The following is a 16,578-nucleotide window of genomic DNA, read 5'->3' on the forward strand; positions in this document are numbered from 1 at the left end:
TTAATCATACAAATGGTCCGCAGTGTGCCAGAAGTTCTGTACATTGTTTAGTGACTAAAAATTGTACAATAAACTCTCTCCCAACAAGTAAGAGCGTTTGCAGTACCATTCATAGCTATTGCATAATAAACAGAGATGTCCATGGCTCTTGAATAATGATGGGTGGACCAGAACTGTAAAAGTCCAGATCTGCACGGGTTCAAAAGTACCTGTGCACCAACCCCGGGCCCGGAGTTCTCAGGGAACACCGGGTACCGATCCGGATCCAGCCACCCAGGTAATTTTAAAATATAAAGGGCAAAAACAGAGAAAAGCAGGCGCAATATACTTACCAGTGTGCTGTGTGGCTATAATGCTTCTCCCAAGGCCGCTCATACTACTCCCAGGGGCTGCTCATTATCCTTCATACATATGCACTGCTTCCCACACCCACCGGCAATCCCAGCGTTTGGTTGCAGTCAGACGCGCCCCCACCCTGTATGACAGTGTGTTTGACTGCTTTCAATCACAGACCCTGTCTGTATGTCTATAGTGTAAAAATAAAGAATTAAAAAAATTGGCGTAGGGTCTCCCCATATTATGATACCAGCACAGATAAAGCATTCAGCTACAGGCTGTAGCCCCCAGCTGTGTGCTGATCTTGGCTGTGTATCAAACAAAGAGGATCTGCATGCAGCTTTTTTAAAATTATTTAAATTAATAATTTAAAAAATCAGCAATTTTGATACCTTATCATGATAAAGTCGACAACTGGGGGAAGATTTTCTCAGGCTTGGGGAGACCCATAGTTATTGGGACCCCAGCCTAAAAATAGCAGAAGCCCAGGATTTTCGCATCCATTAGATGTGACAATCCTCCCAGAACTTTACCCAGCTTATCCCTATTGCCCTTGTGCAGTGGCAATCGGGGTAATAAGGGGTTAATAACAGCTCACCACTGCCACTAAGCCCTAAATTAGTAATGGGGTGGGTCCAACAGCGAAAAAAATCCCTTTTTTTCTAAATTAAATACAAAAAAACCTCACCCTTCTTCTCACCTTTATTAATCCCCAAAACACTCAAGTATGGCATAAACCACACAAAATTCCACAACGATTCCAGCTCTGCTACTGTAAGCGATTGCCTGCTCACATGATGGGGGACACTCACTTAGCTGCGTTTCCGAGATAGCACAGGAACACAAATCCCTTTAAAAGTCAAGCGGTTTATTTAAAATAAAACAACACCATAAACCGCTCCTCAAAACATAACATAAATACAGACAGATTTCAGGTTCGTTATAGCTTTCTCATGAGCCAGATCAGACACCCCATACTTTGCACTGGCGAGGGGCAAGCACCCCGAAACACTGTGTCTGCAAATTCGGATTCTGATCTGGCTTATATATCCTGAGTCATATTGCTAAGGATTGTTAAAAATCCACTTGTGACTTTTAGGATCGCTACTTCCAATAGGTGGCGCTGTGCTAGAGTTTGTCTCCTTTACTGGAGAGACAATTTGAATAGGTCCGTTATAGTCACTGTAGACCCTCACAGTTCAGATAAAGTGTATCTGAATGGGGCTCTCTCAGCCTCCACTCACTCACGTGTGAAGCCAACCCTCTGCTCCTTCAGGTGGGTTTCCTTCCAGAGGTTTCTGACCTACCTGAGATAAACAGCCTCTCTTCTCTCAGAGGCTGCTCCTCATGCAGTGCTTCTCATACACTGCTCCAAAACACACTCCCTGACTCCATGTGCCAAACAAGCTAATTAAGACCTGTGTCAGACACACCCATAGGCAAGGGTATGTGGATGGCCAGTCCCACCCATCTCTTAGCCTTCCGTAATCCTGGCCCATTTAAAACTATAGAAAATGTCTGTGGCACTACAAGTACCAGAAAGAAATCCCAGGATCACACCACTTCCGTGGTACATACCTGTCATTCCCAATATAACCGGTTGCCTTGTCACATACATTATTGAAGGGTATATAACATGACCGCCCGCTGTGGGATTCAGGTAGAGACTGAGCTGCAGCAATGAGCGGTGATGTCATTCAGTTTATTTGTGGTCACAACTGGTGGTTCCCACGGTCCTCTACCTGTGACCGCAGGTAACCTGACCAAGTAATTTCATTAAACACAGTAACCTCAGGGAGGTCACTGAGTTCACATACATGCATCCCCTGGCACAAAACTGCAGATTTGGTGCTGAAATTTTTACACTATATTCCTGCACCCAAACTACACCCCCTGGCAAAAAAAATCCCATCAATACAGCATTATAAACCCTACAGTTTTTATGCGATTTTAGTGCCAGATTAGGTGCAGGAATATGGTGTAAAAATGTCAGCACCAAATCTGCATCTCTTGGCAAAAAAATGCACAAAAACAGTTTTCACGCCGTTTCAGTGCGGTTTTCTGCCGGGAGGTGCAAATTTGGTGGTGAAGTCTCTGCATCAGATTTCAACACCAAATTTACACCTCCTGGCAGAAAACTGCACCATAATGGCGTAAAAAACATTTTTGTGCATTTTTGGACCAAGAGATGCAGATTTGGTGCTGACATTTATACACTATATCTACACCTCCTGGCAAAAAAATCGCATTACTATCGCATCAAAACTGTATGGTGTTTTCATGGGTTTTTTTTTGTTTTTCTCCAGGAGGTGTGAATTGGGTGCAGGAATATGGTGTTGAAATTTCAGCAGCAAATCTGCATCTCTTGGCAAAAAACCCCATCAATTTTCTGTTTGTGAACTCAGCTGAAGTAAGGTCACACAGTTTAATGAGGTCAGCTGAAATCAGGTTATCTGCGGTCGCAGGTAGAAAACAATGGGAACCACAAGCTCTAACTGCAAATAACCTGAGCGATGTCACAGCTCATCACTGTGGCTCAGTCTCTGCCTGAATCCCACAGAAGGTGGTCGTGTTCTATGTCCATGTGCCGTTCCTTCAGTAATGTAGCAGAGCTTAAATTTTCATAGGACCTTGCTGTGGATTATGTCCAACCTGGGTATTTTGGGAGTTAATAAAGGGGTGAAAGAGGGTGGGTTTTTTTGTATTTTAATTCAAATAAAGGATGTTTCAAATGTTTGTGTTTATTTTTTTTCACTTACAATTTCGTAATGGGGGGGTCTCATAGATGCCTCCCATTACTAATCTAGGGCTTAGTGGCAGTTGGGAGCTGTTATTAACCCCTTATTACCCTGATTGCTACCGCACCACGGCAATCAGAATGAGCCGTTTATAGTTCCGGGATTGTTGCATCTAATGAATGGGCAGCTGCAGGCTGCTATTTTTATGCTGGAGTGACCCAATAAGCATGGGCCTCCCTAGCCGGAGATTACCAGCTACCAGCAGTTGGCATTATCATGGTTCGGTATCAAAATTTGGGGGGACCGCACAACGTTTTTTTTTTTTAATTATATATTTGAAATAAAAATAAAAAAGCTGCATGAGTTCCCTCTTATTTTGATACACAGCCAAGATAAGATAAGCACACAGCTGGGGGTTGCAGCCTATAGCCGTATGCTTTTTCTGAGCTGGGTATTATAATATAGGGGTACCGTATCTCAATTTATTTATTTATTGTTACACCAATATAGACAGACAGCATCTCTGATTGAAAGCAGTCAGACACGCTGTCACACAGGGTGGGGGTGCGTCTGACTGCAACCAGAGACGCCGGACTGCCGGTGGGCGGGGGAAGCAATGCATATGCATGAGGTTAATGAGCAGCTCGTAAGCAGTGTACAGCTGCTTGAGAGACTTGGTAAGTTTAATACGCCTGCTTTACCCTTTTTTTCTTTATTTTTTCTTTATTGTTTATTTAATTACCCAAGTTGCTGGACCTGTATCGTTTCCCTGAGAACTCCGGGGTCGGTGGTTGGGTACTTTTGAACTCATGCGGATCCGTACTTTTACAGTACCATCACTAATTATGTGTACTTCCTCTACGTTAATTCTTAATGGGAGCACCAGAGATTGCTGAGCACAGCACTCCAGCTGATCTTCGTCACTTTTATTAGATTAAATGAAGCAGTGGTGCTCCTGATTAACCTCTGCACCATTCAGCTGGAGCTCTAGAGTCATTTCCCCCAGCAATTATAAAGTTATCCTGTCTCTTTTGGAACTTGTAAAGCCACCATTCAGTGCAAAGTTTAAAACTGTAGATGTTGGAAAACTATTTTTGGGGAAACGCATACAAAAGATCTGGTGCAACAAGGAAACATTTCTTGAAGATGAGAATGGGAGGACTGAATTATGAAGCTAGAGCACAAGTAGAGCGGTGGGCATAGATAAGGCAGGCAATATCGGGAGGTGCTGCACGGTCCCCAAAAACAGGAAAAAAATCCGGCACTACCCACTTTCATAGGCAAAATATTTGAGGCAAAAATTACCAGGAATCCGTGGTGTTCACTTTAGAAAACAAGCAGCATACAGGTCTACAATAGAAGCATGCTAGTCATGCGAAACGGCTGTAGTCTATTCTCCCAATGTCTTCAATCTCTTGCCTTGTAATAAAGTCATATTTTTAGGGAACGTGTGCCCTTGCTCTTTTTCTTTCTCCATTTTGTTGGATGGTGCTGCACTGTGGAAAGCATTGTAGGTAAGAGTAATGCATCTAAATTGTACTGTAAACTTAAAAATATATGTAAGTGTTAGGCCTTCTTCACTTCCTTTCAGATAGGTATCCCTGATTTACCTTGACTTTCATACTGCGCTATATAATCAAGGAGTGATATAACACTAATGGTGTATCTAGATGATTGTATCTGTGGTGCTTCTTAGATCTGCATATTCCTTGGAATAATTCAAACAATTCTTAAAAGAGTTGTCCACTACCTAGACAACCCCTTCTCAATTAGTGTTTGCCCCGTTAAAATAACACCTATACTCCAGCGGTGATGGCACCTACTCTCCCAGGGCTCACGCGATGTTGTCACGTCATGCGAACGTGTACCAAATCATTGCTGTCTTCACTGTCCCCACCTTCACACAAATGAAATATCACTTCCTTATGATGTTCAATAAGCTACGTTCTTACGTCATGTGGGCCCTGGAGAACGACTATAGGTGTTATTTTAATAGTGTCAAACACTCTGATTGAGAAGGGGATATCAGAGTAGTGGTCAACCACTTCAAAGGGAATCAGTCACCAGGTTTTTACCACCTAATGTGAGAGCAGCATAACATAGGGGCAGAGATCCTGATTCCAGCTGTGTGTCACTTACTAGTCCAGCATATTCATGAGCTCTGTATAACTGCTAGATCTGTAGCAGAGAAAATATTGATTTTATCAAAATAACAGCAAACAGCTCAGTAAGTGACACATCGATGGAATCGGGGGTCTCTGTCCCAACATTATGCTGCTCTTAGATGGGGGAGCAAAAATCAGGTGACCCTTAAAGACAACAGCAAAAACAAAGCATAAAACCACTGACATTGTCATTTTATTTGATCTATACTGCAGTCATTTTTCTTACAAAGCACTTTAATATTTGACTACAGCTAGTAGACATTTGTGGCTAAATGTGTTTGAATGTGTCATTTGTAGAATCCATGTCCGCTGTGTGATGAAGCCAAAGACGTTCTTCTACCATACATGGATAGGGTAAAGTATAATCACGTCTGTCTATGCACATACTGTAATAATAGCATAACTACTTTTCTATAATCAGAAAGTGTTAAACAAATCTGTCACCAGATTTCATAATACAAACTGCATACATTATTTATTTAGTTCTTCTACATAGCATGTAGTTGTTAGCACTTTTGCTTTGCCACTCTTGGGTCTTGAGTTCAAAGCCCACCATCTTCTATATGCTCTCCCCATGTGTACTTGGATTTTCTCCTGCACTCCAAAGACATACTTTTTAGTCCCAAAGGAGATGATGATAATGTATGATAAGCGCTGCAGAATGTAATGGCGCTATATAAGCAAAGAATAATAAAACTCAATTTCTGCCCAGACAACTCGTCAGAGTCTATTAGAAAACCAAATATAATCCACTAAGCATAGTATTTGGCATCTCCCAAATATCACTACACACCTACGCCACAATCCATATGTGAGGGCTAATATGCATTGTTAGAGGGAATCTGTGAGCAGGTTTTTGCTATGTAAGCTGAAGCCAGCCTGCTTCAAAGGTTAAAAAAGTCTGATCTGTTGTTCATTTGCTATGTTTGTTTAATCAAAGTTGTTCGGACTAATTTTTCATGCGCACGGCAGTCCAGCATGTCCCTTTGTCTGTTTGACTGTGAGGAGTCAGTGCCCAATCTGTATTGAGTGCGTGATGTAAGCAGGAGCAGCTTACTCAGCTCATCAAGATGGCTCAATCTAAAAATTCTGATTGTTTCAGAATGGCTGTTCCCAGTAATCTAAGTGATACATCCTTGAATTCAGGTTCTCTTTGCTTACATCATGCTGCTCTCAGGTGGGACACCGGCTCTGCAGGAACGCACCTAGTACGCGTGTGCTCGCAGTCACCCTCCTTTTAAAGATCTGGCATGCTATTTCCGGGAAATGAATGAGAGGCACCATGTATTCAAAGCACCCTCCTATTTGGGGAGGGACCAGTACAATTACTTTAGTATTCAGTCTGCTAGCTAGTTGTTCTGTGCTCCTGTCCCGTTATTCCTGTCCCATTATTCCAGTGTCTAAGGCACTCTCAGAGTAAGTTGAAAGGTAAATTTATTTGTGTGCGAAACAGAACAACGTTTTCCATCCAACATGCACCTTCCTCAGTAGCACATATGTGAGAGAAACGTAGCATGGACTGTCAGGCGCGAAATCCACCGCAGCCCCCATGCGGCGGTGGATTCTGCGCCTGACAGTCCATGCTAAGTTTCTCTCACATATGTGCTACTGAGGAAGGTCCATGTTGGACCGAAAACGTTCTTCTGTTTCGCACATAAAAAATATACCTTTCAACTTACTCTGGGAGTGCCTTGTTACTTCTCGTTATATGGCTTTGGAACCTGAAGTGCACCCCATTATTCTCTAAATCCACACGAAGGAAGTGCCATTTTCTTTTTAATATTATTCTAGTGTCTGTCATCTGTAACTGCCTTCCCATACCTGTCATTCCCTGCCGTGCCCACCATACCTGTTTGTACACACCTGCCTGTCTGCCTCAGCCAACCCGCCTGTACTTGTTTGCACCTGTGCCTATACCTGAATGCATCTATTTTTCTGGGGATCAGCTGCCACAGTCCTGGTCACTGCCCTGGGAGTGGTACCTAGTGTCCGCCTCGTGGTAGGTGCTTAGTTAAGCCCGGATCCCCCCTATGTTCCAGTGGATTCACTAATCCCACTTGTTGCCCTTACACTGACCATGAGCATTACCCCCATAAAATAATTAGATTTATTGAAATGTATTAAAAAGGATATAATAAAACTAGAAACTACAACAAGCAAGGACAAATAGATGAAATGGGAGGCAACTGGCTCACAGCAGTGCTGGAATGTTGAAAAAAGTGGTAATGCTAAGTAGTATATAAAAAAAAAATATATGTATACAATGAATCAAAAGGTATGAAGAACACTATGGATATATATCATTAGATAATTTATATACCAATTTTTATATATATAAATAAATATATATATATATTAAATGGATAAATAAATAACCAATAGCGAAAAGGATATTTTTTAGAAGGCTGGATGGGTCGTATCCAAATAAAGGCACAGGGGCACGTAGATGTTCAAAGTATATGTATGTGTGCCCAATGTATGAACCCAATCCCACACAGGAGTAAGGCAGGATAGGAAAATGTGTCACCCAGGGCTATGGGGTACTTGGCCCCAGGCCCTCCCTCCGGGCTGCCTTCTAGTGGACTGGACTGGCTCCCCCTCTAGGCGGCCATCCATTGGGTCCCGGACTAGTTAGTCATACCTAATGGGGGGGTGAGGATGTTTTTATGTTTTGATGTTACCGGCACTGGTCTTCCAGGTCCCTGGGCGTAGGCCCTGCATCTATGACAGGATGCAGTACTTAGTAGTGCCCTGATGGGTTCAGGGCCGCTACAAAAAAGCACCTAGCTAAAGTAATAGTAGTATTAAAGACACAAGTGTGTCTATGTATAAATCCACAGCATCACATAGAAAAATATCCACTTAACAAATCAGAGTTCATTAGACAGGGGCAAGGTCCCAACGCACTTTTCGCATATGAAATGGTTCGTCCAGGAGGAAGCAGAGTGATGCTTGATCTAGTGGTTTGCATACGTTAAACACCTGAACTTCAAACTCAACACTGATTTTATTATTTTTTTTTGTAAAATCTGTGTTTGCTTTGAACACAGAACTTTAAAGTATCGGTCCGCTCATCTCTAAACATGAGCTAGATGTAGTGCAGGAGGGAAGAAAATACGTGGTATTAGGAGACTGGGAGAAAATTTCCTGTTCCATATGGTCAAACTTTTCTTGAAAATAATTGGCCAGATCATCCGCGCTGAGATTTGTGGCTGGGGCCTGCACTCTTGAACCAAGGAGGGAATGAAAAGTGTCAAAGAGTCGTTTAGGATTGTTGAATAGTGAGGTTATAAGGGTGTTGAAGTAAGCTTGTTTGGAAAGGTGTATTATGTTTTAAACATAAACTTATAATAGATGAAATCTTCGGCTAGATTACATTTTCCCAACAGATGGTCAGCACAACTGTAGCACCGTTGGAGAAAATATGCTTGCAACATGTGCCAGGGTTGGTGCCATCTCTGCTGAATTGATCTGTGTGTGATAGGTGCAGCTTCATTCAGGGTATTTTGTAGTGTTTCATTATCATGATTCAGAGCAGAGTCAGGATATGAGAGGGAGGAGATCGGGGCCAATAATGACTACAAATTCTTCATACATTTCTTGATATTAATGATATGTACAGTATATTGCTTAAAGTGTGGTAGGTGGGGGCATACTGAGTAGAGATGGGCCCATAGAAGGTCGGTTCGGCAGCTGCAGCTGAACCGTACCTCCACTGGTTTGGACTTGGCACGATCCCCAATGAAGTCACTGATTGGCAGTTTCAGTTTCCACCCACATACAGCCAGCCATAACCAGAAAACTTCCGGACAAGTGTGAGCGGAAATTTTCAATTTTTTTTTCTTTTGGGGGATGGGAGGTGTTTGCACACTACATCCAATGATGCTGTTGTTACCCCCAGTGCAAGCCATTCAAACACTACAAGCAGCTTGCAGCAGGCTGAGCACCAAGCGTACCCGAGCACAGCGATGCTCCCGCCAGTGTCCAGCATATGTAAAGCTTCCGAACCCAAACTCTGATTTCTTTTTTTTTTTTTTTTTAAAGTTGGTGTTTGGCCTGAACAGCAGGTTCACGCATATCTAGTCCTGAGTTGGTTGACATTTCTTGACAGAGAATGAAAGAAGGTTGTGATCAGAGAGCAAGAGAGAGGAGTTAGTAAGATTATGCACTGAGCAGAGTCGAGAGAAGACCAGGTCCAATGTATTCCTGTCTTCATGTGTAGGAGAGTTAGTTATTTGTGAAAGGCCAAGAGAGGAGGTTAAAGATTAAAAGATATGCGGCCAACTTTGAGAGCCGCCAACTTTGACTCAATTCATTCTAATAGCATCAACTCCTACTAAAGATTTTTCAGACCTTTTCTGAAAGCTTTCATATATGGCTGTACATTGCTATTTCTCAAGCTCTTGTCTTAAAAAAAATTGATATATAAATCTAATATATAAAGCTGTGTGTTTGTGTGTATGTATGTCCGCTAAAGGAATCCGTACCGCCACATTTAAAATCACGAAATTTTGCACAGACACCCCATGTAACTCAGGGAATGTCATAGACTATGTTTTGATGGGAAAATGTAACCCTGCTCTTTACAGTTACTCTCCAGAAAAACCTGCCTCCATTAAAGTGAATGGACTAATAGCCGCTGTGATTGGTTGCTATAGGAACAAAGGAAATTGATAGTATAAGAAGCTTATGTGTGAGGTAATATGATGTTGGTGGAGAGACGGATAGAGAGAGACAGACTGAGAGAGACAGTCAGGCACAGACAGAGAAAGAGGCAGACAGGGAAAGAGACATAGTCAAACAGACAGAAACATATAGGAAAAAATAGCCAGGCAGACAGGGAAAGACTTACAGGGAAAGAGACAAACAGATGCAGACAGGGAAAGAGACAGACATGGGAAAATATAGACAGAGGCAGACAGGGAAAGAGACAGACATGGAAAGATACAGACAGAGGCAGACAGGGAAAGAGACAGACATGGAAAGAGACAGACAGAGAGACAGGGACAGACTTACAGGGAAAGAGACAAACAGGCAGACAGGGAAAGAGACTTACAGGGAAAGAGACTTACAGGGAAAGAGACTTACAGGGAAAGAGACTTACAGGGAAAGAGACTTACAGGGAAAGAGACTTACAGGGAAAGAGACTTACAGGGAAAGAGACTTACAGGGAAAGAGACTTACAGGGAAAGAGACTTACAGGGAAAGAGACTTACAGGGAAAGAGACAGACAGACAGGGCAAGAGACAGACAGGGCAAGAGACAGACAGGGCAAGAGACAGACAGGGCAAGAGGCAGACAGGGCAAGAGACAGACAGGGCAAGAGGCAGACAGGGCAAGAGGCAGACAGGGCAAGAGGCAGACAGGGCAAGAGGCAGACAGGGCAAGAGGCAGACAGGGCAAGAGGCAGACAGGCAGGCAGACAGTGAAAGAGACAGGCAGGCAGACAGACAAAGAGACAGCCAGGGAAATAGACAGTGAGAGACAAACAGAGAGATGGAGAAATAAACAGACAGGGAAAGAGACAGACACACAGAGACAGATAGCAAGAAACAGACAGACTGATATAGAGACAGAGAGATAGACAGAGATAGACATACAGACACAGACAGACACACAGATAAACACACAGACAGAAACAGAGAGAGACTCACAAAGAGAGACAAAGAGATACAGAGACAGACAGGGAAAGAGACAGACAGACAGAGACTGGGAGAGAGAGAAACCGTTACTATCCCGGGCAACGCCAGGTACTACAGCTAGTAAATAAATAAAATTAAAAATAATAATGGAGAGATATTTTATTCCATCACCCAGTGGGTTCTATCACACCAGGAGGAAATCTATATATTATGATAATAATTGTTCCATTTATTTTTAAAACATCTAATTTTATATGCAATATGTCTTATTGTAATGGAAAAGTCATTAGATGAAGAAAATATTTTGTGCAAGACTCCCTTTAAGATCAGAATATTAATATTCAAAATCCATTCAGCAGGAATAATACATTATATATGGGTAAATAAATTGGACTCATGAATCAAATTTCACATAATATACCATCTCTAATCAGATTTGCTTTCTTATTGAAAACCATATTTCAGGATCAGTGATGGCTCAGATTTCTGTGCCTGGATCTCAGCATATTTAGTTGTACAAGTAGGAACCATGAGAGTAATCTGATATCTTAATGGAAAACATAAGTCAGAACGAATTAATGGTGATGATTGCTGGAATTGAGCAGTATGGGTTGATCTCTGCCTGCTACAAGGAGCTGTCACACTTCTGAAGTATTTCATTTGCATTCAGACATCTTTAATGCTGTGAGATGTAAGTATCGGGAAATATCAGGAATTAGTATAGACGTGGTGATGATCCGTATGTCTAATATCATCTCTAAAAATTTACCATACGTTTTACAACATTTTTGTTAGCTGGGTTCACACCTGCTGAGACCGGAGGATGCTCGTCCGTTGCAGTACTCTCCAGGCAGCCGTCCTTCAGGTCTTCAGCCGGAGTCTTGTGAGTCTTATGGAACTTTTTTTACTTTCTATTGTTATTTAATAAGACCGTTTCTTGTCATTTCCTTTTATTTTTTTCATAACAAACTGAAATAAAAATGGATTTTAAATTTGATTTTATTTTTTGGACTTCATGAGATAGTCCAAATTGTTACAGCTGAATGAAAAAAAAAACAACTAAAAGCAATAATTAGTTCAATAAAGGTCTATGTGTGTGCAATCAAAGTGTTCCATGATGTCAGTCTACAACACACCGACTAAACAAGCAAGATGATGGTCAAAGACAAAATTATGAGAAGTTAAAGATCAAGGGTCTCAAATATGTGGGTCGCATCATAACCTGAGGCCAGGTAATGGACTTACGGTGGCCTGTAAGGCTCTGTAATTAGCAGGGTCTAACTGTATAAAACCGGCATCTGATAACCTACAGTATAGAAGTATTTAATACAACAACAGACTTATGACACATTATGCAATGTGACAGTATAGACGTATTGCAGTATATTAGATCAGCGATAAGGCAAGTAAAAGTTCAAGCTCATTTAAGGACAATAAAAAAAAAAGTAAATTAGATTTTAAAAAAGGTTAAAAAAAGTATGAAAAAATAAAATAATAACCAAGCAGATAGTGATGGAACAAAAAAGTGCGGCTCTTATCTGAGCTTGTACAGTCATATGAAAAAGTTTGGGCACCCCTATTAATGTTAACCTTTTTTCTTTATAACAATTTGGGTTTTTGCAACAGCTATTTCAGTTTCATATATCTAATAGATGATGGACTCAGTAATATTTCTGGATTGAAATGAGGTTTATTGTACTAACAGAAAATGTGCAATCCGCATTTACACTAAATTTGACAGGTGCATAAGTATGGGCACCCTTATCAATTTCTTGTTTTGAACACTCCTAACTACTTTTTACTGACTTACTAAAGCACTAAATTGGTTTTCTAACCTCATTGAGCTTTGAACTTCATAGGCAGGTGTATCCAATCATGAGTAAAGGTATTTAAGGTGGCCACTTGCAAGTAGTTCTCCTATTTGAATCTCCAATGAAAAGTGGCATCATGGGCTCCTCAAAAAAACTCTCAAATGATCTGAAAACAAAGATTATTCAACATAGTTGTTCAGGGGAAGGATACAAAAAGTTGTCTCAGAGATTTAAACTGTCAGTTTCCACTGTGAGGAACATAGTAAGGAAACGGAAGAACACAGGTACAGTTCTTGTAAAGCCCAGAAGTGGCAGGCAAAGAAAAATATCAGAAAGCCAGAGAAGGAGAATGGTGAGAACAGTCAAGGACAATCCACAGACCACCTCCAAAGACCTGCAGCATCATCTTGCTGCAGATGGTGTCAATGTGCATCGGTCAACAATACAGCGCACGTTGCACAGGGAGAAGCTGTATGGGAGAGTGATGCGAAAGAAGCCGTTTCTGCAAGCACGCCACAAACAGAGGCGCCTGAGGTATGCAAAAGCACATTTGGACAAGCCAGTTACATTTTGGAAGAAGGTCCTGTGGACTGATGAAACAAAGATTGAGTTGTTTGGTCATACAAAAAGGCGTTATGCATGGAGGCAAAAAAACACGTCATTCCAAGAAAAGCACTTGCTACCCACAGTAAAATTTGGTAGAGGTTCCATCATGCTTTGGGGCTGTGTGGCCAATGCCGGCACCGGGAATCTTGTTAAAGTTGAGGGTTGCATGGATTCAACTCAGTATCAGCAGATTCTTGACAATAATGTGCAAGAATCAGTGACGAAGTTGAAGTTACGCAGGGGATGGATATTTCAGCAAGACAATGATCCAAAACACTGCTCCAATCTACTCAGGCATTCATGCAGAGGAACAATTACAATGTTCTGGAATGGCCATCCCATTCCCCAGACCTGAATATCATTGAACATCTGTGGGATGATTTGAAGCATGCTGTCCATCCTCGGCTACCATCAAACTTAACTAAACTGGAATTGTTTTGTAAACAGGAATGGTCAAATATACCTTCATCCAGGATCCAAGAACTCATTAAAAGCTACAGGAAGCGACTAGAGGCTGTTATTTTTGCAAAAGGAGGATCTACAAAATATTAATGTCACTTTTATGTTGAGGTGCCCATACTTTTGCACCGGTCAAATTTTGTTTAAATGCGAATTGCACATTTTCTGTTAGTACAATAAACCTCATTTCAATCCAGAAATATTGCTGAGTCCATCATTTATTAGATATATGAAACTGAAATAGTTGTTGCAAAAACCCAAATTGTTATAAAGAAAAAAGGTTAACATTAATAGGGGTGCCCAAACTTTTTCATATGACTGTAAGTGTCTAAATAAAAAGCGCCTAAAAAGGTGTATGCACTCACCTGATTTTAAAAGCATAAAAGGTCACCATAAATTTCTGGTGTACTTTTCTATTTTTTGGTTTGCTGATGGGTCAATCAGGCGTAAGTAGACTCCTCCGTCGGAGAAACCACAGGTGCTGCATGAACGAAATAGAAGACCGCGATTGGCGCTCCCAAGAAATAAAGCAGTTTAGTAAAAAAAACTTTATAAATATGTATTGACAGATTGAACTTCGTAGACACAAATGGCCATGTGCATATAGATATGCCATATATGACAACGTGTTTCAACTCATTAAAAGAGCCTTCTTCAGGTTGAAAAAAGAATTTAAAAAGTGCTTATAGCCCTAATAAACTAATGATTCATTATTACTATAAGCACTGCGGTGACAGACTTTTTAAATTCTTTGCGTTCTTCTATCCTATTCAAAATAATAACCAATGAAAACACTGTTTTAGGTAAAAACAATATATCGCTGTGTCCACAATAACCCAAGCTATAAAACTGCACTACAAACCGTACAATGGACACCATAAAAAAAATGTAGCTTTTTCATTATATTGACAGAAAAAAATGGAATAATAACTGATCAAAAAGTCATATAAAAAAATAAATGGTAGCACTGAAATATTTTTTCATCCTGCAAAGAAAAAAATGACTTGGAAACATGATTTTTCAGCTCATTACAATTATGGCAATACCAAACTCATAAAGGTTTTTTTTTATTATTTATTTAAGTGATGGGAAAAAAAATTGCAAATTTGTATAAAAAAAAAAAAAAAAAATTAAAAATGTATTTTTTTGAAAACCACAAGGGCGAAGGCTTGTTTTACATGCAGAGCTGAATTTTCATTGCTAACATTTTAGGGTCACTGTTATGTTTTGATCATTTCTTATTCCACTTTTTTGTCGAGTTACAACAACTGAAAAACTGCATTTCTGGTCACTCAATTTTTTTGTCTTTCCGGTTTTTGCCACACAGATTAGCACAGGCTTATCAGTTTTATATTTTCATAGACTGGCATTTAAAAACATGGAGATACCAAATATGTTTATTTTTTATTTCTTTATTTTTAAATAGGGTAAAGGGTAGTGATTCAAATTTTCATTATTTTTTTATTGTTAAATATCTTTTTCTTTTTAACTATCACGTAAGTGTTTGTCCGCTTAGGTAACTTGAACCTTCAATCCTCTGATCATTTGTTCTACAGTATATAAGCAATACAATGGTATTGCAGTATATCGAGAAAACAACAGTCTCATATGAAGCCAAGCCTGTGGCTGGGCTTCAAAGAAGTATTGCCATGGCAAAATCAGGCCCTTCAACAGCACCCCGACTTTCATGGCAACCCCTAGCCACCTTGCAGTCACTTCACGGGGATATATGTGCACATGAAATAGCCCACTTTACACCCCGATGCCACTGTCAGAGACTGACCACAGCATTTCAGCGACTAGCAGTAGAAATCGGAGCTATTGATCTAATTGCTGCTATTACAGGTAGATGCCAAGTGTGGAATGCAGTCGGTATCTGCCGGGTATGGTGCAGACCCAGCTTCTGAGCCCGCTCCATACACAGGTAGCTGATATTAGACATATAACCTATACAATATTAGTAAGGGTGGAAGAAAAACAAAAAAAAAATTGGAGTTTGTCAAATGTCAACACATGAAAAGTTTTCTGGTCATCATAATAAATGTTTCAGAAACATCAAATCTCTAATAAAAATATATTTAAATCATGAAAAACTACTATTTGCCATTTCCTTATGTGTATCTATACATGAAATCTGGCATTACAGGGCACATGCTGCGCAGACGCGCAGAACATAGTAGCGTGCTGTGTCAGGTGGATACCTGTCTGCTCTCCACATCTATCCACAATCAAATAAGCCATCAATCAGGGTGTGTAAGAAAAACCTGTCCTCTCACCGATCTCCATCTGGCACATGTTGTGCGGCTGATTAATCTGTCAGCTGTTGTTTATAGGTGTCTGATCGAGCACCGAAGCCGCTCACAACTGCAAAAGTAGTGATGTTACCAGTCACAAAATGCTCGAATTGTCCCATTCTAGCACAGCTTTCCCCCTTCTGTGTCTTCTGTAGTCGTCTCTGCAGCCATCAATCTTTGATAATATGTGAAGTAGACACTTTGTATCACGCACAAAAATAAGACTGCAGATTCCCATCTTTACTGTTAGTATTTAGCTCTCATATATAATGAATATCCTGACTATTTATTTTCCACTTAGCTGACTCTCCAGGTGGCCTCATCTTCGCTGCTATTATTTGATGGGCTTAGAAAATGGAAAAATGAGATACTAAACCATTCTACTGAGCATCATTTATTCTAGAAGCAGTAGACATGTTCTATCCATTGATTTGTCCGATTGTACACAAAGGCTGTTAGCTGTGATAGGAGGCTGTTGTGGAAGTTGTGGCTCGTGTAAATGGCAGAGGCTTAGGTGGCAGTCACAG

The 16,578-nt window shown here is 40.8% G+C and overlaps 1 protein-coding gene and 1 long non-coding RNA gene across 6 annotated transcripts in view; one reads left to right on the forward strand and one right to left on the reverse strand.

Moving 5' to 3' along the window:
* C1H5orf63 (chromosome 1 C5orf63 homolog) overlaps positions 1 to 16,578 on the forward strand; it is a 173,275-nt gene that overhangs the window by 135,476 nt on the left and 21,221 nt on the right. For 4 of the 5 annotated variants that reach the window (XM_075324782.1, XM_075324762.1, XM_075324776.1 and 1 more), the window contains one exon: positions 5,537 to 5,593. The exons of the other annotated variant lie outside the window; for it this stretch is intronic. In XM_075324782.1, coding sequence (XP_075180897.1) covers positions 5,537 to 5,593 — 57 coding nt within the window. The remainder of the gene's footprint in view (positions 1 to 5,536; positions 5,594 to 16,578) is intronic. 5 annotated transcript variants of the gene reach the window in all.
* Positions 11,644 to 16,235, reverse strand: LOC142251738 (uncharacterized). Its single transcript, XR_012725330.1, has 3 exons — positions 16,034 to 16,235; positions 14,123 to 14,238; positions 11,644 to 11,850 (listed from the first exon to the last, which is right to left on the reverse strand). It is a non-coding gene; the product is annotated as an uncharacterized LOC142251738 (long non-coding RNA).

This window comes from Anomaloglossus baeobatrachus, chromosome 1 (genome assembly GCF_048569485.1).
Source record: "Anomaloglossus baeobatrachus isolate aAnoBae1 chromosome 1, aAnoBae1.hap1, whole genome shotgun sequence".
In the NCBI taxonomy this organism is placed as follows: Eukaryota; Metazoa; Chordata; class Amphibia; order Anura; family Aromobatidae; genus Anomaloglossus; species Anomaloglossus baeobatrachus.